This window comes from Pristiophorus japonicus, unplaced genomic scaffold (assembly GCF_044704955.1).
Source record: "Pristiophorus japonicus isolate sPriJap1 unplaced genomic scaffold, sPriJap1.hap1 HAP1_SCAFFOLD_340, whole genome shotgun sequence".
NCBI lineage: Eukaryota > Metazoa > Chordata > Chondrichthyes > Pristiophoridae > Pristiophorus > Pristiophorus japonicus.
Window position 1 is genome coordinate 127,151 of NW_027253216.1, and position 23,864 is coordinate 151,014.

General features: G+C 43.9%; 1 protein-coding gene across 7 annotated transcripts in view; it reads left to right on the plus strand.

Annotated features, from left to right (window-relative positions):
* Positions 1-986: 986 nt before the first annotated feature.
* The window catches only part of LOC139250046 (steroid hormone receptor ERR2-like), a 294,985-nt gene continuing 272,107 nt past the window's right edge, over positions 987-23,864 (plus strand). For 3 of the 7 annotated variants that reach the window (XM_070872613.1, XM_070872616.1, XM_070872615.1), the window contains exon 1: positions 1,208-1,613. In XM_070872613.1, coding sequence (XP_070728714.1) covers positions 1,214-1,613 — 400 coding nt within the window. In that variant the 5' untranslated portion in view covers positions 1,208-1,213. Of the gene's footprint in view, positions 1,040-1,200; positions 1,614-2,689; positions 2,700-23,864 lie in introns of those variants that run through there. The other 4 variants (XM_070872611.1, XM_070872612.1, XM_070872610.1 and 1 more) reach the window with 3 other exon arrangements.

Sequence of the window (23,864 nt, forward strand, 5' to 3'; positions counted from 1 at the left end):
GTCATCCCTTCACCCCACCCCCAGCCCATCCCCCATCCCCACCCCACCCCCAGCCCATCCCCCACCCCCACCCCACTCCATCCCCCACCCCCACCCCGGCCCATCCCCCCACCCCACCCCCAGCCCAACCCCCACCCCCACCCAACTCCATCCCCCACCCCCACCCCGGCCCATCCCCCCACCCCAGCCCATCCCCCACCCCCACCCCACTCCATCCCCCACATCCAACCCTAGCCCATCCCCCCACCCCACCCCCACCCCATCCCCCCACCCTACCCCATCCCATCACCCCACCCCCGGCCCATCCCCCCACCCCCACCCCACCCCCACCCCCAGCCCATCCCTCCACCCCCACCCCCAGCCCATCCCCCCACCCGCACCCCACCCCATCACCCCACCCCACACCCCCACCCCACCCCATCCCCCCACCCCACCCCCAGCCCTTCCCTCCAACTCCACCCCCACCCAGTCTGCCTCCATCAACCCCAACTCTCCTTCAATCCCAGCTCCCCATCTCCCTCAACCCACCTCCTCTGCATCTCCCTCCACCCCACCTCTCTCCACCACACCTCCCTCTGCCACACATCCATCAACCCCAACTCCTCCTCCGCTCCCTCAACCCACCTCCTCCCCACCTTCCTCAGCCCCACCAACCCCTCAACCCCACCTTCCGCACCTCCTCCTCCTCTCCCCCAACCCCACCTCCTGACCATCTTCCTCAATCCCAGCTTCTCATCCTATCCCTCGGCCCTGCCCACCTGCCTTTTCCCCATAGACTGAGCGACTGCAGAGAGGAGCTGAAATATCAAATGGCTGAGTGTTGGGCAGACAGGAGGAGAGACTGCCTGCTATCCCCGGGGGCTGTAACAGCACAGCCTGCTCTCAGTGGAACTTTGCAGCCACACTGTTGTTCCTCTCCGATGGTGGGCCGGACTGGGGACTGAGTGGTGGAGGCTGCCTGGGTGCTCACTATTGCTCTGGCCATGATGAAGAATATTGAGCTGTGTTTGAGAGAGGGGGTGAGCTATTGGGACTCGGGGCTCTGCCCGGTGCATCCTGTGCCTGGTCGAGGTGTGTGGAGCAGGTACAACAATCCCCTGAGTGATGGGTGTAACTGAGCCCTGCACATGCTGCCCTTGTGCAGTGCCGTTGAGTAATGAGTTGGTTTTTATTTCTCTCTCTGTCTCGCCCACTCCCCAGGCTCCTGAACAGAATGTCCAGTGAGGAGCAGCACCTTCGCTCGAGCTGTGCTTCCTTCATCAAGACGGAACCGTCCAGCCCTTCCTCCATCATCGACACCATCAGTCACCACAGTGCCAGCGATTCCTCGGATACCAGCCCCGGCTATGGCCTGACCATAAGCGTTCACCCCCACGGCCTGGACTCCCCTCCCCTGTTCACCCCCCCTGGGGGAGGTACAGTGCTGCCTTGTCGGAAACACTACGAGCCCTGTTCCGCGGGCATCCTGGAGGACTGTGCCACCAAGTGCGAGTACGTGTTGAGCTCTGTCCCCAAGCGCCTGTGCCTGGTGTGCGGAGACGTGGCATCTGGCTACCACTACGGAGTCGCCTCCTGCGAGGCGTGCAAGGCTTTCTTCAAACGCACCATTCAAGGTAGGACAGTGCTGATGGAGGGGGTCAACGGGACATGTGGGCAAGGGAGGTGGGGTGAGCCAACCTAGCACGTGAGCCAACATGGTGGGCGGGGGGGGGGGGGACATAACATCATCGGGTTCAGTAGCGGGAACTTAACGTGGGGGTGAAGGGGGTAAGGGAGGAACAGAACTTAACCCAGCGGGCCAACAAATGGGGGCAGCAGAACTTCAGATAGGGGATCAACAATTTGGAGCGATAGATCGAACACAGGCCAACAGGTGGCAGGGTTGGATCGCAAAATGTGGACAACAGGTCGGTACAATGGATCTTATTGATAGGGAATGAACCAGTGGGAGTGATGGATCTGAACACACGGGAACAACAGGTGGGTATGATGGATCTTCACATAGAGATCAACAATTCGAAGAAATGGATCCTTAACATTCAAGATCAATAGGTGAGAGCGATGGATGTTAACACAGGATCAATAGATGGGAGGATGGATGGGAACACAGGATCAATAGATGGGAGGATGGATGGGAACACAGGATCAATAGATGGGAGCGATGGATGTTAACACAGGATCAATAGATGGGACGATGGATGGTAACTGTACATTAATGATTTAGACGAGGGGATTAAATGTAGTATCTCCAAATTTGCGGATGACACTAAGTTGGGTGGCAGTGTGAGCTGCGAGGAGGATGCTATGAGGCTGCAGAGTGACTTGGATAGGTTAGGTGAGTGGGCAAATGCATGTCAGATGAAGTATAATGTGGATAAATGTGAGGTTATCCACTTTGGTGGTAAAAACAGAGAGACAGACTATTATCTGAATGGTGACAGATTAGGAAAAGGGGAGGTGCAATGAGACCTGGGTGTCATGGTACATCAGTCATTGAAGGTTGGCATGCAGGTACAGCAGGCGGTTAAGAAAGCAAATGGCATGTTGGCCTTCATAGCGAGAGGATTTGAGTACAGGGGCAGGGAGGTGTTGCTACAGTTGTACAGGGCCTTGGTGAGGCCACACCTGGAGTATTGTGTACAGTTTTGGTCTCCTAACCTGAGGAAGGACATTCTTGCTATTGAGGGAGTGCAGCGAAGGTTCACCAGACTGATTCCCGGGATGGCGGGACTGACCTATCAAGAAAGACTGGATCAACTGGGCTTGTATTCACTGGAGTTCAGAAGAATGAGAGGAGACCTTATAGAAACGTTTAAAATTCTGACGGGGTTAGACAGGTTAAATGCAGGAAGAATGTTCCCAATGTTGGGGAAGTCCAGAACCAGGGGACACAGTCTAAGGATAAGGGGTAAGCCATTTAGGACCGAGATGAGGAGGAATTTCTTCACCCAGAGAGTGGTGAACCTGTGGAATTCTCTACCATAGAAAGTTGTTGAGGCCAATTCACTAAATATATTCAAAAAGGAGTTAGATGAAGTCCTTACTACTAGGGGGATCAAGGGGTATGGTGAGAAAGCAGGAATGGGGTACTGAAGTTGCATGTTCAGCCATGAACTCATTGAATGGCGGTGCAGGCTCGAAGGGCCGAATGGTCTACTCCTGCACCAATTTTCTATGTTTCTATGTTTCTATGTAACACAGGATCAATAGATGGGAGTGATGGATGGTAACACAGGATCAATAGATGGGACGATGGATGTTAACACAGGATCAATAGATGGGACGATGGATTGTAACACAGGATCAATAGATGGGACAATGGATGTTAACACAGGATCAATAGATGGGACGATGGTAACACAGGATCAATAGATGGGACGATGGTAACACAGGATCAATAGATGGGACAATGGATGGTAACACAGGATCAATAGATGGGAGCGATGGATGTTAACACAGGATCAATAGATGGGACGATGGATGGTAACACAGGATCAATAGATGGGATGATGGATGGTAACACAGGATCAATAGATGGGATGATGGATGGTAACACAGGATCAATAGATGGGAGTGATGGTAACACAGGATCAATAGATGGGAGCGATGGATGGTAACACAGGATCAATAGATGGGAGCGATGGATGGGAACACAGGATCAATAGATGGGACGATGGATGGGAACACAGGATCAATAGATGGGACGATGGTAACACAGGATCAATAGATGGGATGATGGATGGGAACACAGGATCAATAGATGGGACGATGGATGGGAACACAGGATCAATAGATGGGATGATGGATGGTAACACAGGATCAATAGATGGGACGATGGTAACACAGGATCAATAGATGGGACGATGGTAACACAGGATCAATAGATGGGACGATGGATGGGAACACAGGATCAATAGATGGTAGCGATGGTAACACGGGATCAATATATGGGACGATGGATGTTAACACAGGATCAATAGATGGGAGCGATGGATGTTAACACAGGATCAATAGATGGGAGGATGGATGTTAACACAGGATCAATAGATGGGACGATGGTAACACAGGATCAATAGATGGGACGATGGATGGTAACACAGGATCAATAGATGGGACGATGGATGGTAACACAGGATCAATAGATGGGAGCGATGGTAACACGGGATCAATATATGGGAGCGATGGATGATAACACAGGATCAATAGATGGGACATTGGTAACACAGGATCAATAGATGGGACATTGGTAACACAGGATCAATAGATGGGACATTGGTAACACAGGATCAATAGATGGGACGATGGTAACACAGGATCAATAGATGGGACATTGGTAACACAGGATCAATAGATGGGATGATGAATGGTAACACAGGATCAATAGATGGGACAATGGATGGTAACACAGGATCAATAGCTGGGACAATGGTAACACAGGATCAATAGATGGGACAATGGATGTTAACACAGGATCAATAGATGGGACGATGGTAACACAGGATCAATAGATGGGACAATGGATGGTAACACAGGATCAATAGATGGGACGATGGTAACACAGGATCAATAGATGGGACAATGGATGGTAACACAGGATCAATAGATGGGACGATGGTAACACAGGATCAATAGATGGGATGATGGATGTTAACACAGGATCAATAGATGGGACGATGGATGATAACACAGGATCAATAGATGGGAGCGATGGTAACAGGATCAATAGATGGGACGATGGATGTTAACACAGGATCAATAGATGGGACGATGGATGTTAACACAGGATCAATAGATGGGACAATGGATGGTAACACAGGATCAATAGATGGGATGATGGATGTTAACACAGGATCAATAGATGGGACGATGGATGTTAACACAGGATCAATAGATGGGAGCGATGGATGGGAACACAGGATCAATAGATGGGAGCGATGGATGTTAACACAGGATCAATAGATGGGACGATGGATGTTAACACAGGATCAATAGATGGGAGCGATGGATGTTAACACAGGATCAATAGATGGGACAATGGATGTTAACACAGGATCAATAGATGGGACATTGGTAACACAGGATCAATAGATGGGAGCGATGGATGGTATCACAGGATCAATAGATGGGACGATGGTAACACAGGATCAATAGATGGGACATTGGTAACACAGGATCAATAGATGGGAGCGATGGATGTTAACACAGGATCAATAGATGGGAGCGATGGATGGTATCACAGGATCAATAGATGGGATGATGGATGGTAACACAGGATCAATAGATGGGATGATGGTAACACAGGATCAATAGAAGGGACGATGGATGTTAACACAGGATCAATAGATGGGAGCGATGGATGGTATCACAGGATCAATAGATGGGATGATGGATGTTAACACAGGATCAATAGAAGGGACGATGGATGTTAACACAGGATCAATAGATGGGAGCGATGGATGTTAACACAGGATCAATAGATGGGACGATGGATGTTAACACAGGATCAATAGATGGGATGATGGATGTTAACACAGGATCAATAGAAGGGACGATGGATGTTAACACAGGATCAATAGATGGGATGATGGATGGTAACACAGGATCAATAGATGGGAGCGATGGATGTTAACACAGGATCAATAGATGGGAGCGATGGATGGGAACACAGGATCAATAGAAGGGACGATGGATGTTAACACAGGATCAATAGATGGGATGATGGATGTTAACACAGGATCAATAGATGGGAGCGATGGATGTTAACACAGGATCAATAGATGGGATGATGGATGTTAACACAGGATCAATAGATGGGATGATGGATGTTAACACAGGATCAATAGATGGGATGATGGATGGTAACACAGGATCAATAGATGGGACGATGTACCTGAACATTGGAGGTCAGTGGGTGCAGGGTGACGTTCTCCGTGGTTCTTGTTAAGGTCGAGTAAATAATTTAGTGTTTGGATGGTTCGCTGTGAGGACCGAATAGAACAATAGCAGTGTGGGTCAGACCGAGATTATGGCAATTTTGTAAATAAGCAGCTTTTATTTCAGCAGTTTGATTGAAGTTTCTGTTCTGAATGGAGGGACAGTTGTGGCCAATCCCTCCGGCTCCATGTGGGAATTTCAGGACGCTCCATGAACCAGTGTGTGTGAGCCTCTCGGGCAGGTTAACCCATGCTGTCGGGGAGGGTTTAAACTCATTCATTCGCGTTGGGCACCAAATGTAGCATTGAAAGTAGAAACAAGGTGACAGAGGACTGGCAGAGACGATTAGAGATCGATTGATAGAGGCAGAGGGCATGGCTGGGCACTGTGCATCTGTGGTTACCAAGGTAGAGGACTTTGCCAAAGCAACTGTAAATGAGGAGGTTGGCAGGATACTGGATGGGTTATAAATAAATAAAGAGGAAGAACTAGAAAGACTGCTAGTTCTTAAAGTGGATAAGTCACCAGGTCCAGATGGGATACATCTTAGGTTGAGGAGGGAAGTAAAGGATTTATTTTCATTAATGGGATGTGAGCATCACTGGCAAGGCCGGCATTTATTGCCCATCCCTAACTGCCCCTTGAGAAGGTGGTGGTGAGCCCCCTTCTTGAACCACTGCAGTCCGTGTGGTGAAGGTGCTCCCACAGTGCTGTTAGGGAGGGAGTTCCAGGATTGTGACCCAGCGACGATGAAGGAACGGCCGATATATTTCCAAGTCAGGATGGTGTGTGACTGGGAGGGGAACGTGGAGGTGGTGGTGTTCCCATGCGCCTGCTGCCCTTGTCCTTCTAGGGAGTAGAGGTCGTGGGTTTGGGAGGTGCTGCCGAAGAAGCCTTGGCGAGTTGCTGCAGTGCATCTTGTAGATGGTACACACTGCAGCCACGGTGCGCCGGTGGTGGAGGGAGTGAGTGTTGAAGGTGGGAGATGGGGGGCCAATCAAACGGCTGCTTTGTCCTGGATGGTGTCGAGCTTCTCGAGTGTTGTTGGAGCTGCACTCATCCAGGCAAGTGGGGAGTGTTCCATCACACTCCTGACTTGTGCCTTGTAGATGGTGGAAAGGCTTTGGGGAGTCAGGAGGTGAGATTTATGAGGTGTTCAGAGATTTAGGTGTCCCTTGTGCAAGAAACAGAGAAAGCGAGCATGCAGGTACAGCAAGCAATAAGGACGGCAAATGGCATGTTGTCCTTTATTGCAAGGGGGTTGGAGTATAAGAGTAAGGAAGTCTTGCTACAATTGTACAGGGCCCTGGTGAGACCACACCTGGAGTACTGCACACAGTTCTGGTCTCCTTATCTAAGGAAAGATATACTTGCCTCAGAGGTTGTACAACGGAGATTCACCAGATTGATCCCTGGGCAGAGAGTATTGTCCTATGAGGAGAGATTGAGTAGATTGGGCCTGAACTCTCCGGAGTTCAGAACAATGAGAGGTGATCTCATTGAAACATGCAAGGTTCTTACAGGGCTTGACAGGGTAGATGCAGGGAGGATGTTTCCCCCGGGCTGGGGAGTCTAGAACCAGGGGTCACAGTCTCAGGATAAGGGCTTGGCCATTTAGGACTGAGATGAGGAGAAATTTCTTCACTCGGAGGGTTGTGGAGTCTTTGGAATTCTCTGCCCCAGAGGGCTGTGGAGGCTGAGTCATTGATTATATTCCAGGTTGAGAGAAAGAAACTTTTGGAGTCTTGGGGAATCAATGGATATGAGGATAGGGCGGGAAGGTAGAGTTGAGGTCGAAGGTCAGCCATAATATTAAATGGCGGAACAGGCTCGAGGGGCCGAATGGCCTACTCCTGCTCCTGATTCTTGTGTTCTCATGGGAGGAATGGATCTTAAACAGGGGGTCAACAACTGGGAATGATGGATCTTAACATACAGGATCCATAGGTGCAGGCAATGGACTTAATATAGGGGATCAACAAGTGGGAGTAGTGTACCTTTTTAAAATTTGTTCCTGGGATATGGGCGTCGTTGGCAATTTATTGCCCATCCCTAATTGCCCCTTGAGAAGGTGGTGGTGAGCCGCCTTCTTGAACCGCTGCAGTCCGTGTGGTGAAGGTGCTCCCACAGTGCTGTTAGGGAGGGAGTTCCAGGATTGTGACCCAGCGACGATGAAGGAACGGCCGATATATTTCCCAGTCAGGATGGTGTGTGACTGGGAGGGGAACGTGGAGGTGGTGGTGTTCCCATGCACCTGCTGCCCTTGTCCTTCTAGGTGGTAGAGGTCGCGGGTTTGGGATGTGCTGCCGAAGACGCCTTGGCAAGTTAATATAGGCGAACCCGCTATTGACCCCAAGTTGAAACCTATTTAAGATCTAATGCTCTTCAACAGGGGATCAGCAAGTGGGAGCGATTGACCTTAACATGGCGGATAAACAGGTGTGAGCGAGCACAGAATCAAAGTAATTTACAGCACAGAAGGAGGCCATTCGTCCCATTGTGACTGTGCTGACCAAAAAGAGCTACCCAGCCTAATCCCACTTTCCAGCTCTCAGTCCGTAACCCTGTAGGTTACGGCACTTCAGGTGCACATCCAAGTTCTTTTTAAATATGATGAGGGTTTCTGCCTCTACCACCCTTTCAGGCAGTGAGTTCCAGACCCCCACCACCCTCTGGGTGGAAAAAAAGGTTCTCCTCATCTCCCCTCTAATCCTTCTACCAATTACTTTAAATCTATGGCCCCTGGTTGTTGACCCCTCTGCTAAGGGAAACAGGTCTTTCCTATCCACTCCATTTAGGCCCCTCATAATTTTTAACACGTCAATTAGGTCTCCCTTCAGTCTCTTCTGTTCCAAAGAAAACAAACCCAGCCTTTCCAATCTTTTCTCATAGCTAAAATTCTCCAGTACTGGGAACAACCTTGGAGTCCAATATGATATTTGGAAAAGTAACATTTGGTCAGGAAGAGTCAGCATGGATTTATGAAGGGGAAGTCATGTTTGACAAATTTGCTGGAGTTCTTTGAGGATGTAATGAACAGGGTGGATAAAGGGGAACCAGTGGATGTGGTGTATTTGGATTTCCAGAAGGCATTTGACAAGGTGCCACATAAAAGGTTACTGCACAAGATAAAAGTTCACGGGGTTGGGGGTAATATATTAGCATGGATAGAGGATTGGCTAACTGACAGAGAACAGAGAGTCAGATGAATGGTTCATTTTCTGGTGGGCAACCATTCGATAAGGGGTTGTGGGGAGCGGACAGGGAAGTGGAGCTGAGTCCATGATCAGATTGGCGGAGCAGGCTCGAGGGGCATATGGCCTATTCCTGCTCCTATTTCTTATGTTCTCGTCAGGTGAGTGAAAAACTCTGTATAACGTAAGGGAAATACTCTCTATAATATGTGGGAAACACTCTCTATAATGTGTGGGAAACACTTTCTTTAATGCGTGGGAAATACACGGTATAATGTGTGGGAAACACTCTCTATAATGTGTGCAAACACTGTATAATGTGTGGGAAACATTATCTATAATGTGTGGGAAACACTTTCTATAATGTGTGGGAAACACTCTATAATGTGTGGAAAACAATCGCTATAATGTGTGGGGAACACTCTCTACAATGTGTGGGGAACACTCTCTATAATGTGTGGGAAACACTCTCTATAATGTGTGGGGAACACTCTCTATAATGTGTGGGAAACACTATAATGTGTGGAAAACACTCGCGATAATGTGTGGGAAACACTCTCTGTAATGTGTGGGAAACGCTTTCTATAATGTGTGGCAAACACTCTCTATAATGTGTCGGAAACGCTTTCTATAATGTGTGGGGAACACTCTCTATAATGTGTGGGAAACACTCTATAATGTGTGGAAAAACTGTCTATAATGTGTGGGAAATACTCTCTATAATGTGTGGGGAACACTCTATAATGTGTGGAAAACAATCGCTATAATGTGTGGGGAACACTCTCTATAATGTGTGGGAAACACTCTCTATAATGTGTGGGGAACACTCTCTATAATGTGTGGGAAACACTCTATAATGTGTGGAAAACAATCGCGATAATGTGTGGGAAACACTCTCTGTAATATGTGGGGAACACTCTCTATAATGTGTGGGAAACACTCTCTATAATGTGTGGGGAACACTCTCTATAATGTGTGGGGAACACTCTCTATAATGTGTGGCAAACACTCTCTATAATGTGTTGGAAACGCTTTCTATAATGTGTGGGGAACACTCTCTGTAATGTGTGGGGAACACTCTCTATAATGTGTGGGAAACACTCTCTATAATGTGTGTGGAACACTCTCTATAATGTGTGAGGAAAGCTCTCTATAATGTGTGGGAAACACTCTCTATAATGTGTGGGGAACACTCTCTATAATGTGTTGGGAAGACTCTCTATAATGTGTGGGGAACACTCTCTATAATGTGTGGGAAACACTCTCTATAATGTGTGGGAAACACTCTTGGAAATGTTTGGGATACACTCTCGGAAATGTGTGGGAAAAACTCTCTATAATGTGTGAGGAACACCCTCTGAAATGTGTGTGAAATACTCTCTATACTGTGTGGGAAACACTCTCTATAATGTGTGGGAAACACTCTCTGCAATGTGTGGGGAAAACTCTCTATAATGTGTGGGGAACGCTCCCTATATTGTGTGGTGAACACTCTCTATAATGTGAGGGAAACACTCTCTATAATGTGTGGGAAACACTCTCTATAATGTGCGGGAAACACTCTCTATAATGTGTGGGGAACACTCTCTATAATGTGTGGGGAACACTCTCTATAATGTGTGAGGAAAACTCTTTATAATGTGTTAGGAACACTCTCTATATTGTGTGGGGAACACTCTATAATGTGTGGGAAACACTCTCTATAATGCGTTGGGAAACTTTCCCTATATTGTGTGGGAAACACTCTCTATAATGTTTGGAGAGCACTCTCTATAATGTGTGGGGAACTGTCTCTATAATATGTGGGGAACACTCTCTATAATGTGTGGGGAACAAACTCTATAATGTGTGGGAAACACTCACTATAATGTGTGAGGAACACTCTCTATAATGTGTGGGGAACACTCTCTATAATGTGTGAGGAACACTCTCGATAATGTGTGGGGAACACTCTCTATAATGTGTGAGGAAAACTCTCTATAATGTGTGAGGAACACTCTCGATAATGTGTGGGGAACACTCTCTATAATGTGTGGGAAAAACTCTCTGTAATGTGTGGGGAACACTCTCTATAATGTGTGGGAAACACTCTCTATAGTGTGTCGGAAATGCTCTCTATAATGTGTGGGGAACACTCTCTATAATGTGTGGGGAACACTCTCTATAATGTGTGGGGAAAACTCTCTATAATGTGTGGAAACACTATAAAATGTGTAGGTAACATTCTCTATCATATGTGGGAAACACTTTCGATAATGTGTCGCAAATATTCTCCATAATGTGTGGGAAACACTCTCTGTAATGTGTGGGGAACACTCTCTATAATGTGTGGGGAACACTCTCTATAATGTGTGGGAAACACTCTCTATAATGTGTTGGGAACACTCTCTATAATGTGTGGGGAACATTCTCTATACTGTGTGGGAATCAATCTCAATAATGTGTGGTGAACATTCTCTATAATGTGTGCGAAACACTCTCTATAATGTGTGAGGAACACTGTCTATAATGTGTGGGGAACACTCTCAATAATGTGTGAGGAATACTCTTTATAATGTGTGGGGAACACTCTATAATGTGTGAGGAAAACTTTCTATAATGTGTGAGGAACACTCTCTGTAATGTGTGGGGAAAACTCTCTATAATGTGTGGGGAACGCTCCCTATATTGTGTGGTGAACACTCTCTATAATGTGAGGGAAACACTCTCTATAATGTGTGGGAAACACTCTCTATAATGTGTGGGAAACACTCTCTATAATGTGTGGGAAACACTCTCTATAATGTGAGGGAAACACTCTCTATAATGTGTGGGAAACACTCTCTATAATGTGTGGGAAACACTCTCTATAATGTGTGTGAAACACTCACTATAATGTGTGGGGAACACTCTCTATAATGTGTGGGAAACACTCTCTATAATGTGTGGGGAACACTCTCTATAATGTGTGGGGAACTGTCTCTATAATATGTGGGGAACACTCTCTATAATGTGTGGGGAACAAACTCTATAATGTGTGGGAAACACTCACTATAATGTGTGAGGAACACTCTCGATAATGTGTGGGGAACACTCTCTGTAATGTGTGGGGAACATTCTCTATAATGTGTGGGAAAAACTCTCTGTAATGTGTGGGGAACATTCTCTATAATGTGTGGGAAACACTCTCTATAGTGTGTCGGACACGCTCTCTATAATGTGTGGGGAACACTCTCTATAATGTGTGGGGAACACTCTCTATAATGTGTGGGGAACACTCTCTATAATGTGTGGAAACACTGTATAATGTGTGGGAAACATTCTCTATCATATGTGGGAAACACTTTCGATAATGTGTCGCAAATATTCTCTATAATGTGTGGGAAACACTCTCTGTAATGTTTGTGGAACACTCACTATAATGTGTGAGGAAAACTCTCTATAATGTGTGGGAAACACTCTCTATAATGTGTGGGGAACACTCTCTATAATGTGTGGGAAACACTCTCTATAATGTGTTGGGAACACTCTCTATAATGTGTGGGGAACATTCTCTATACTGTGTGGGAATCAATCTCAATAATGTGTGGTGAACATTCTCTATAATGTGTGCGAAACACTCTCTATAATGTGTGAGGAACACTGTCTATAATGTGTGGGGAACACTCTCTGTAATGTGTGGGGAAAACTCTCTATAATGTGTGGGGAACGCTCCCTATATTGTGTGGGAAACACTCTCTATAATGTGAGGGAAACACTCTCTATAATGTGTGGGAAACACTCTCTATAATGTGTTGGAAACACTCTCTATAATGTGTGCGAAACACTCTCTGTAATGTGTTGGAAACACTCTCTATAATGTGTGGGGAACACTCTCTATAATTTGTGGGAAACACTCTCTATAATGTGTGGGGAACACTCTCTATAATTTGTGGGGAACACTCTCTATAATGTGTCGGAAACACTCTATATAATGTGTGGGGAACACTATCTATAATGTGTGGGGAACATTCTCTATAATGTGTGGGAATCACTCTCTATAATGTGTGGGGAACACTCTCCATAATGTGTGGGAAACACTCTCTATAATGTGTGGGGAACACTCTCTATAATGCGTGAGGAAAACTCTCTATAATGTGTGTGAAACACTCTCTATAATGTGTGGGAAATACTCACTATAATGTGTTGGGAAACATTCCCTATATTGTGTGGGGAACACTCTCTGTAATGTTTGGGGAGCACTCTATAATACGTGGGGAACTTTCTCTATAATATGTGGGGAACACTCTCTGTAATATGTGGGAAACACTCTCTATCATGTGTGGGGAACAAACTCTATAATGTGTGGGAAACACTCTCTATAATGTGTGAGGAACACTCTCTATAATGTGTGGGAAACACTCTCTATAATGTGTGGGGAACACTCTCTATAATGTGTGGGGAACACTCTCTATAATGTGTGGCAAACACTCTCTATAATGTGTCGGAAACGCTTTCTATAATGTGTGGGGAACACTCTCTGTAATGTGTGGGAAACACTCTCTATAATGTGTGTGGAACACTCTCTATAATGTGTGAGGAAAGCTCTCTATAATGTGTGGGAAACACTCTCTATAATGTGTGGGGAACACTCTCTATAATGTGTTGGGAAGACTCTCTATAATGTGTGGGGAACGCTCTCTATAATGTGTGGGAAACACTCTCTATAATGTGTGGGAAACACTCTTGGAAATGTTTGGGATACACTCTCGGAAATGTGTGGGAAAAACTCTCTATAATGTGTGAGGAACACCCTCTGAAATGTGTGTGAAATACTCTCTATACTGTGTGGGAAACACTCTCTATAATGTGTGGGAAACACTCTCTGCAATGTGTGGGGAAAACTCTCTATAATGTGTGGGGAACGCTCCCTATATTGTGTGGTGAACACTCTCTATAATGTGAGGGAAACACTCTCTATAATGTGTGGGAAACACTCTCTATAATGTGTGGGAAACACTCTCTATAATGTGTGGGGAACACTCTCTATAATGTGTGGAAAACACTCTCTATAATGTGTGGGGAACACTCTCTATAATGTGTGGGGAACTGTCTCGAAAATATGTGGGAAACACTCTCTATAATGTGTGGGAAACACTCTCTATAATGTGTGGGGAACACTCTCTATAATGTGCGGAAAACACTCTCTATAATGTGTGGGGAACACTCTCTGTAATGTGTGGGGAACACTCTCTATAATGTGCGGGAAACACTCTCTATAATGTGTGGGAAACACTCTCTATAATGTGTGGGGAACACTCTCTATAATGTGTGAGGAAAACTCTTTATAATGTGTTAGGAACACTCTCTATATTGTGTGGGGAACACTCTATAATGTGTGGGAAACACTCTCTATAATGCGTTGGGAAACTTTCCCTATATTGTGTGGGAAACACTCTCTATAATGTTTGGAGAGCACTCTCTATAATGTGTGGGGAACAAACTCTATAATGTGTGGGAAACACTCACTATAATGTGTGAGGAACACTCTCTATAATGTGTGGGGAACACTCTCTATAATGTGTGAGGAACACTCTCGATAATGTGTGGGGAACACTCTCTATAATGTGTGAGGAAAACTCTCTATAATGTGTGAGGAACACTCTCGGTAATGTGTGGGGAACACTCTCTATAATGTGTGGGAAAAACTCTCTGTAATGTGTGGGGAACACTCTCTATAATGTGTGGGAAACACTCTCTATAGTGTGTCGGAAATGCTCTCTATAATGTGTGGGGAACACTCTCTATAATGTGTGGGGAACACTCTCTATAATGTGTGGGGAAAACTCTCTATAATGTGTGGAAACACTATAAAATGTGTAGGTAACATTCTCTATCATATGTGGGAAACACTTTCGATAATGTGTCGCAAATATTCTCCATAATGTGTGGGAAACACTATCTGTAATGTTTGTGGAACACTCACTATAATGTGTGAGGAAAACTCTCTATAATGTGTGGGAAACACTCTCTATAATGTGTGGGGAACACTCTCTATAATGTGTGGGAAACACTCTCTATAATGTGTTGGGAACACTCTCTATAATGTGTGGGGAACATTCTCTATACTGTGTGGGAATCAATCTCAATAATGTGTGGTGAACATTCTCTATAATGCATGCGAAACACTCTCTATAATGTGTGAGGAACACTGTCTATAATGTGTGGGGAACACTCTCAATAATGTGTGAGGAATACTCTTTATAATGTGTGGGGAACACTCTATAATGTGTGAGGAAAACTTTCTATAATGTGTGAGGAACACTCTCTGTAATGTGTGGGGAAAACTCTCTATAATGTGTGGGGAACGCTCCCTATATTGTGTGGTGAACACTCTCTATAATGTGTGGGAAACACTCTCTATAATGTGAGGGAAACACTCTCTATAATGTGTGGGAAACACTCTCTATAATGTGTGGGGAACACTCTCTATAATGTGTGGGAAACACTCTCTATAATGTGTGGGGAACACTCTCTATAATGTGTGGGGAACTGTCTCTATAAAATGTGGGGAACACTCTCTATAATGTGTGGGGAACAAACTCTATAATGTGTGGGAAACACTCACTGTAATGTGTGAGGAACACTCTCGATAATGTGTGGGAAAAACACTCTATAATGTGTGAGGAACACTCTCGATAATGTGTGGGGAACACTCTCTGTAATGTGTGGGGAACATTCTCTATAATGTGTGGGAAAAACTCTCTGTAATGTGTGGGGAACATTCTCTATAATGTGTGGGAAACACTCTCTATAGTGTGTCGGACACGCTCTCTATAATGTGTGGGGAACACTCTCTATAATGTGTGGGGAACACTCTCTATAATGTGTGGGGAACACTCTCTATAATGTGTGGAAACACTGTATAATGTGTGGGAAACATTCTCTATCATATGTGGGAAACACTTTCGATAATGTGTCGCAAATATTCTCTATAATGTGTGGGAAACACTCTCTGTAATGTTTGTGGAACACTCACTATAATGTGTGAGGAAAACTCTCTATAATGTGTGGGAAACACTCTCTATAATGTGTGGGGAACACTCTCTATAATGTGTGGGAAACACTCTCTATAATGTGTTGGGAACACTCTCTATAATGTGTGGGGAACATTCTCTATACTGTGTGGGAATCAATCTCAATAATGTGTGGTGAACATTCTCTATAATGTGTGCGAAACACTCTCTATAATGTGTGAGGAACACTGTCTATAATGTGTGGGGAACACTCTCTGTAATGTGTGGGGAAAACTCTCTATAATGTGTGGGGAACGCTCCCTATATTGTGTGGGAAACACTCTCTATAATGTGAGGGAAACACTCTCTATAATGTGTGGGAAACACTCTCTATAATGTGTTGGAAACACTCTCTATAATGTGTGGGAAACACTCTCTGTAATGTGTGGGAAACACTCTCTATAATGTGTGGGGAACACTCTCTATAATTTGTGGGAAACACTCTCTATAATGTGTGGGGAACACTCTCTATAATTTGTGGGGAACACTCTCTATAATGTGTCGGAAACACTCTATATAATGTGTGGGGAACACTCTCTATAATGTGTGGGGAACACTCTCCATAATGTGTGGGAAACACTCTCTATAATGTGTGGGGAACACTCTCGATAATGCGTGAGGAAAACTCTCTATAATGTGTGTGAAACACTCTCTATAATGTGTGGGAAATACTCACTATAATGTGTTGGGAAACATTCCCTATATTGTGTGGGGAACACTCTCTGTAATGTTTGGGGAGCACTCTATAATACGTGGGGAACTTTCTCTATAATATGTGGGGAACACTCTCTGTAATATGTGGGAAACACTCTCTATCATGTGTGGGGAACAAACTCTATAATGTGTGGGAAACACTCTCTATAATGTGTGAGGAACACTCTCTATAATGTGTGGGGAACACTCTATAATGTGTGAGGAAAACTCTCTATAATGTGTGTGGATAACTCTCTATAATGTGTGGGAAAAATTCTCTATAATTTGTGAGGAACAATCTCTATCATGTGTGGGGAACAAACTCTATAATGTGTGGGAAACACTTTCTATATTGTGCGGGAAACACTCTCTATAATGTGTGGGAAACACTCTCTATAATGTGTTGGGAAACATTCCCTATATTGTGTGGGGAACACTCTCTATAATGTTTGGAGAGCACTCTCTATAATGTGTGGGGAAAACTCTCTATAATGTGTGGGAAACACTCTCTATAATGTGTGAGGAACTCTCTCTATAATGTGTGGGGAACACTCTCTATAATGTGTGGGAAACACTCTCAATAATGTGTTGGGAAACATTCCTTATATTGTGTGGGGAACACTCTCTATAATGTTTGGAGAGCACTCTCTATAATGTGTGGGGAACTGTCTCCATAATATGTAGGGAAAACTCTCTATAATGTGTGGGGAACACTCTCTATAATGTGTGGGAAACACTCTCGATAATGTGTGGGGAACAGTCTCTATAATGTGTGGGGAACACTCTCTATAATGTGTAGGGAACACTCTCCATAATGTGTGGGAAAACTCTCTATAATGTCTGGGGAACATTCTGTATAATATGTGGGAAACACTCTCTATAATGTGTGGGGAACACTCTATAATGTGTGGGGAACAGTCTCTATAATGTGTGGGGAACACTCTCTATAATGTGTGGGGAACAGTCTCTATAATGTGTGGGGAACACTCTCTATAATGTGTGGGGAACAGTCTCTATAATGTGTGGGGAACACTCTCTATAATGTGTGGGGAACAGTCTCTATAATGTGTGGGGAACACTCTCTATAATGTGCGGGAAACACTCTCTATAATGTGTGGGGAACACTCTCTGTAATGTGTGGGGAACACTCTATAATGTGTGGAAACAATGTATAATGTGTGGGGAACACTCTCTATAATGTGTGGGGAAGACTCTCCATAATGTGTGGGAAACACTCTCTATAATGTGTGGGAATCACTCTCTATAATGTGTGGGGAACACTCTCCATAATGTGTGGGAAACACTCTCTATAATGTGTGGGGAACACTCTCTATAATGCGTGAGGAAAACTCTCTATAATGTGTGTGAAACACTCTCTATAATGTGTGGGAAATACTCTCTAAAATGTGTTGGGAAACATTCCCTATATTGTGTGGGGAACACTCTCTGTAATGTTTGGGGAGCACTCTATAATACGTGGGGAAATTTCTCTATAATATGTGGGGAACACTCTCTGTAATATGTGGGAAACACTCCCTATCATGTGTGGGAAACACTCTCTATAATGTGTGAGGAACACTCTCGGAAATGAGTGGGAAAAACTCTCTATAATGTGTGAGGAACACCCTCTGTAATGTGCGTGAAATACTCTCTATACTGTGTGGGAAACACTCTCTATAATGTGTGGGAAACACTCTCTGCAATGTGTGGGGAACACTCTCTATAATTTGTGGGGAACACTCTCTATAATGTGTCGGAAACACTCGATATAATGTGTGGGGAACACTCTCTATAATGTGTGGGGAACATTCTCTATAATGTGTGGGAATCACTCTCTATAATGTGTGGGGAACACTCTCCATAATGTGTGGGAAACACTCTCTATAATGTGTGGGGAACACTCTCTATAATGCGTGAGGAAAACTCTCTATAATGTGTGTGAAACACTCTCTATAATGTGTGGGAATTACTCTCTATAATGTGTTGGGAAACATTCCCTATATTGTGTGGGGAACACTCTCTGTAATGTTTGGGGAGCACTCTATACTACGTGGGGAACTTTCTCTATAATATGTGGGGAACAAACTCTATAATGTGTGGGAAACACTCTCTATAATGTGTGAGGAACACTCTCTATAATGTGTGGGGAACACTCTATAATGTGTGAGGAAAACTCTCTATAATGTGTGTGGATAACTTTCTATAATGTGTGGGAAAAATTCTCTATAATTTGTGAGGAACAATCTCTATAATGTGTGGGAAACACTCACTATAGTGTGTGGGAAACACTTTCTATGTTGTGCGGGAAACACTCTCTATAATGTGTGGGAAACACTCTCAATAATGTGTTGGGAAACATTCCCTATATTGTGTGGGGAACACTCTCTATAATGTTTGGAGAGCACTCTCTATAATGTGTGGGGAACTGTCTCCATAATATGTAGGGAAAACTCTCTATAATGTGTGGGGAACACTCTCTATAATGTGTGGGAAACACTCTCTATAATGTGTGGAAACACTTTCTATATTGTGCGGGAAACACTCTCTATAATGTGTGGAAACACTCTCTATAATGTGTGGAAACACTCTCGATAATGTGTCGGGAACACTCTCCATAATGTGTGGGAAAACTCTCTATAATGTCTGGGGAACATTCTGTATAATATGTGGGAAACACTCTCTATAATGTGTGGGAATCATTCTCTATAATATGTGGGAAACACTTTCTATAATGTGTCGGAAACGCTCTCTATAATGTGTGGGGAACACTCTCTATAATGTGTGGGGAACATTCTCTATAATGTGTGGGAATCACTCTCTATAATGTGTGGGGAACACTCTCTATAATGTGTGGGAAACACTCTCTATAATGCGTTGGGAAACTTTCCCTATATTGTGTGGGTAACACTCTCTATAATGTTTGGAGAGCACTCTCTCTTATGTGTGGGGAACTGTCTCTATAATATGTGGGGAACACTCTCTATAATGTGTGGGGAACAAACTCTATAATGTGTGGGAAACACTCTCTATAATGTGTGAGGAACACTCTCTATAATGTGTGGGGAACACTCTCTAGAATGTGTGAGGAAAACTCTCTATAATGTGTGAGGAACACTCTCGATAATGTGTGGGGAACACTCTCTATAATGTGTGGGGAACACTCTCTATAATGTGTGGAAACACTGTATAATGTGTAGGTAACATTCTCTATCATATGTGGGAAACACTTTCGATAATGTGTCGCAAATATTCTCTATAATGTGTGGGAAACACTCTCTGTAATGTTTGTGGAACACTCACTATAATGTGTGAGGAAAACTCTCTATAATGTGTGGGAAACACTCTCTATAATGTGTGGGGAACACTCTCTATAATGTGTGGGAAACACTCTCTATAATGTGTTGGGAACACTCTCTATAATGTGTGGGGAACACTCTCTGTAATGTTTGTGGAACACTCACTATAATGTGTGAGGAAAACTCTCTATAATGTGTGGGAAACACTCTCTATAATGTGTGGGGAACACTCTCTATAATGTGTGGGAAACACTCTCTATAATGTGTGGGGGACACTCTCTATAATGTGTGGGGAACACTCTCTATAATGTGTGGGAAACACTCTCTATAATGTGTGGGGAACACTCTCTATAATGTGTGGGGAACACTCTCTATAATGTGTGGGAAAATCTCTCTGTAATGTGTGGGGAACATTCTCTATAATGTGTGGGAAACACTCTCTATAGTGTGTCGGAAACGCTCTCTATAATGTGTGGGGAACACTCTCTATAATGTGTGGGGAACACTCTCTATAATGTGTGGGGAACACTCTCCATAATGTGTGAGGAAAACTCTCTATAATGTATGGGAAACACTCTCTGTAATGTGTGGGGAACACTCTATAATGTGTGAGGAAAACTCTCTATAATGTGTGGGAAACACTCTCTGTAATGTGTGGGGAACACTCTCTATAATGTGTGGGGAACACTCTCTATAATGTGTGGGAAACACTCTCTATAATGTGCTGGGAACACTCTCTATAATGTGTGGGGAACATTCTCTATACTGTGTGGGAATCAATCTCAATAATGTGTGGTGAACACTCTCTATAATGTGTGGGAAACACTCTCTGTAATGTGTGGGGATCACTCTCTATAATGTGTGGCAAACACTCTCTATAATGTGTCGGAAACGCTTTCTATAATGTGTGGGGAACACTCTTTATAATGTGTGGAAACACTGTATAATGTGTGGGAAACATTCTCTATCATATGTGGGAAACACTTTCGATAATGTGTCGCAAATATTCTCTATAATGTGTGGGAAACACTCACTATAATGTGTGGGGAACACTCTGCATAATGTGTGAGGAAAACTCTCTATAATGTATGGGAAACACTCTCTGTAATGTGTGGGGAACACTCACTATAATGTGTGAGGAAAACTCTCTATAATGTGTGGGAAACACTTTCTATTTTGTGCGGGAAACACTCTCTATAATGTGTGGGAAACACTCTCAATAATGTGTTGGGAAACATTCCCTATATTGTGTGGGGAACACTCTCTATAATGTTTGGAGAGCACTCTCTATAATGTGTGAGGAAAACTCTCTATAATGTGTGGGAAACACTCTCTATAATGTGTGGGAAACACTCTCTATAATGTGTGCGGAAACACTCTCTATAATGTGTGGGGAACACACTCTATAATGTGTGAGGAACACTCTCTATAATGTGTGGGGAACACTCTCTATAATGTGTGAGGAAAGCTCTTTATAATGTGTGAAGAACACTCTCTATAATGTGTGGGAAACACTCTCTATAATGTGTGGGGAACACTCTCTATAATGTGTGGGAAACACTCTCAATAATGTGTTGGGAAACATTCCTTAAATTGTGTGGGGAACACTCTCTATAATGTTTGGAGAGCACTCTCTATAATGTGTGGGGAACTGTCTCCATAATATGTAGGGAAAACTCTCTATAATGTGTGGGGAACAAACTCTATAATGTGTGGGAAACACTCTCTATAATGTGTGGAAACACTCTCGATAATGTGTCGGGAACACTCTCTATAATGTGTAGGGAACACTCTCCATAATGTGTGGGAAAACTCTCTATAATGTCTGGGGAACATTCTGTATAATATGTGGGAAACACTCTCTATAATGTGTGGGGAACACTCTCTATAATTTGTGGGGAACACTCTATAATGTGTGAGGAACACTCTCTATAATGTGTGGGGAACACTCTCTATAATGTGTGAGGAACACTCTCGATAATGTGTCGGGAACACTCTCTATAATGTGTAGGGAACACTCTCCATAATGTGTGGGAAAACTCTCTATAATGTCTGGGGAACATTCTGTATAATATGTGGGAAACACTCTCTATAATGTGTCGGAACACTCTCTATAATGTGTAGGGAACACTCTCTATAATGTGTGGGAAACACTCTCTATAATGTGTGTGGAACACTCTCTATAATGTGTGGGGAACACTCTCTATAATGTGTGGGAAACACTCTCTATAATGTGTGGGGAACACTCTCTATAATGTGTGGGGAACACTCTCTATAATGTGTGGGAAACACTCTCTGTAATGTGTGAGGAACACTCCCTATAATGTGTGAGGAACACTCTCGATAATGTGTGGTAAACACTCTCTATAGAGTGTGGGAAACACTCTCTATAATGTGTGGGAATCATTCTCTATATTGTGCGGGAAACACTCTCTATAATGTGTGGAAACACTCTCAATAATGTGTGGAAACACTCGATAATGTGTCGGGAACACTCTCTATAATGTGTAGGGAACACTCTCCATAATGTGCGGGAAAACTCTCTATAATGTCTGGGGAACATTCTGTATAATATGTGGGAAACACTCTCTATAATGTGTGGGAAACACTCTCTATAATGTGTGGGGAACACTCTCGATAATGTGTGGGGAACACTCTCTATAATGTGTGGGGAACACTCTCTATAATGTGTGGGAAACACTCTCTATAATGTGTGGGGAACACTCTCTGTAATGTGTGGGGAACACTCTATAATGTGTGGAAACAATGTATAATGTGTGGGAATCACTCTCTATAATGTGTGGGGAACACTCTCTATAATGTGTGAGGAAAACTCTTTATAATGTGTTAGGAACACTCTCTATATTGTGTGGGGAACACTCTCTATATTGTGTGGGAATCACTCTCTATAATGTGTGAGGAACACTCTCGATAATGCGTTGGGAAACTTTCCCTATATTGTGTGGGGAACACTCTCTATAATGTGTGGGAAACACTCTCTATAATGCGTTGGGAAACTTTCCCTATATTGTGTGGGGAACACTCTCTATAATGTTTGGAGAGCACTCTCTATAATGTGTGGGGAACTGTCTCTGTAATATGTGGGGAACACTCTCTATAATGTGTGGGGAACAAACTCTATAATGTGTGGGAAACACTCTCTATAATGTGTGAGGAACACTCTCTATAACGTGTGGGGAACACTCTCTATAATGTGTGAGGAAAACTCTCTATAATGTGTGAGGAACACTCTCGATAATGTGTGGGGAACACTCTCTATAATGTGTGGGAAAAACTCTCTGTCATGTGTGGGGAACACTCTCTATAATGTGTGGGAAACACTCTCTATAGTGTGTCGGAAACACTCTCTATAATGTGTGGGGAACACTCTCTATAATGTGTGGGGAACACTCTCTCTAATGTGTGGGGAACACTCTCTATAATGTGTGAGGAACACTCTCTATAATGTGTGGGAAACACTCTCTATAGTGTGTCGGAAACACTCTCTATAATGTGTGGGGAACACTCTCTATAATGTGTGGGAAACACTCTCTATAGTGTGTCGGAAACACTCTCTATAATGTGTGGGGAACACTCTCTATAATGTTTGGAGAGCACTCTCTATAATGTGTGGGGAACACTCTCTATAATGTGTGGGGAACACTCTCTATAATGTGTGGGGAACACTCTCTATAATGTGTGGGGAAAACTCT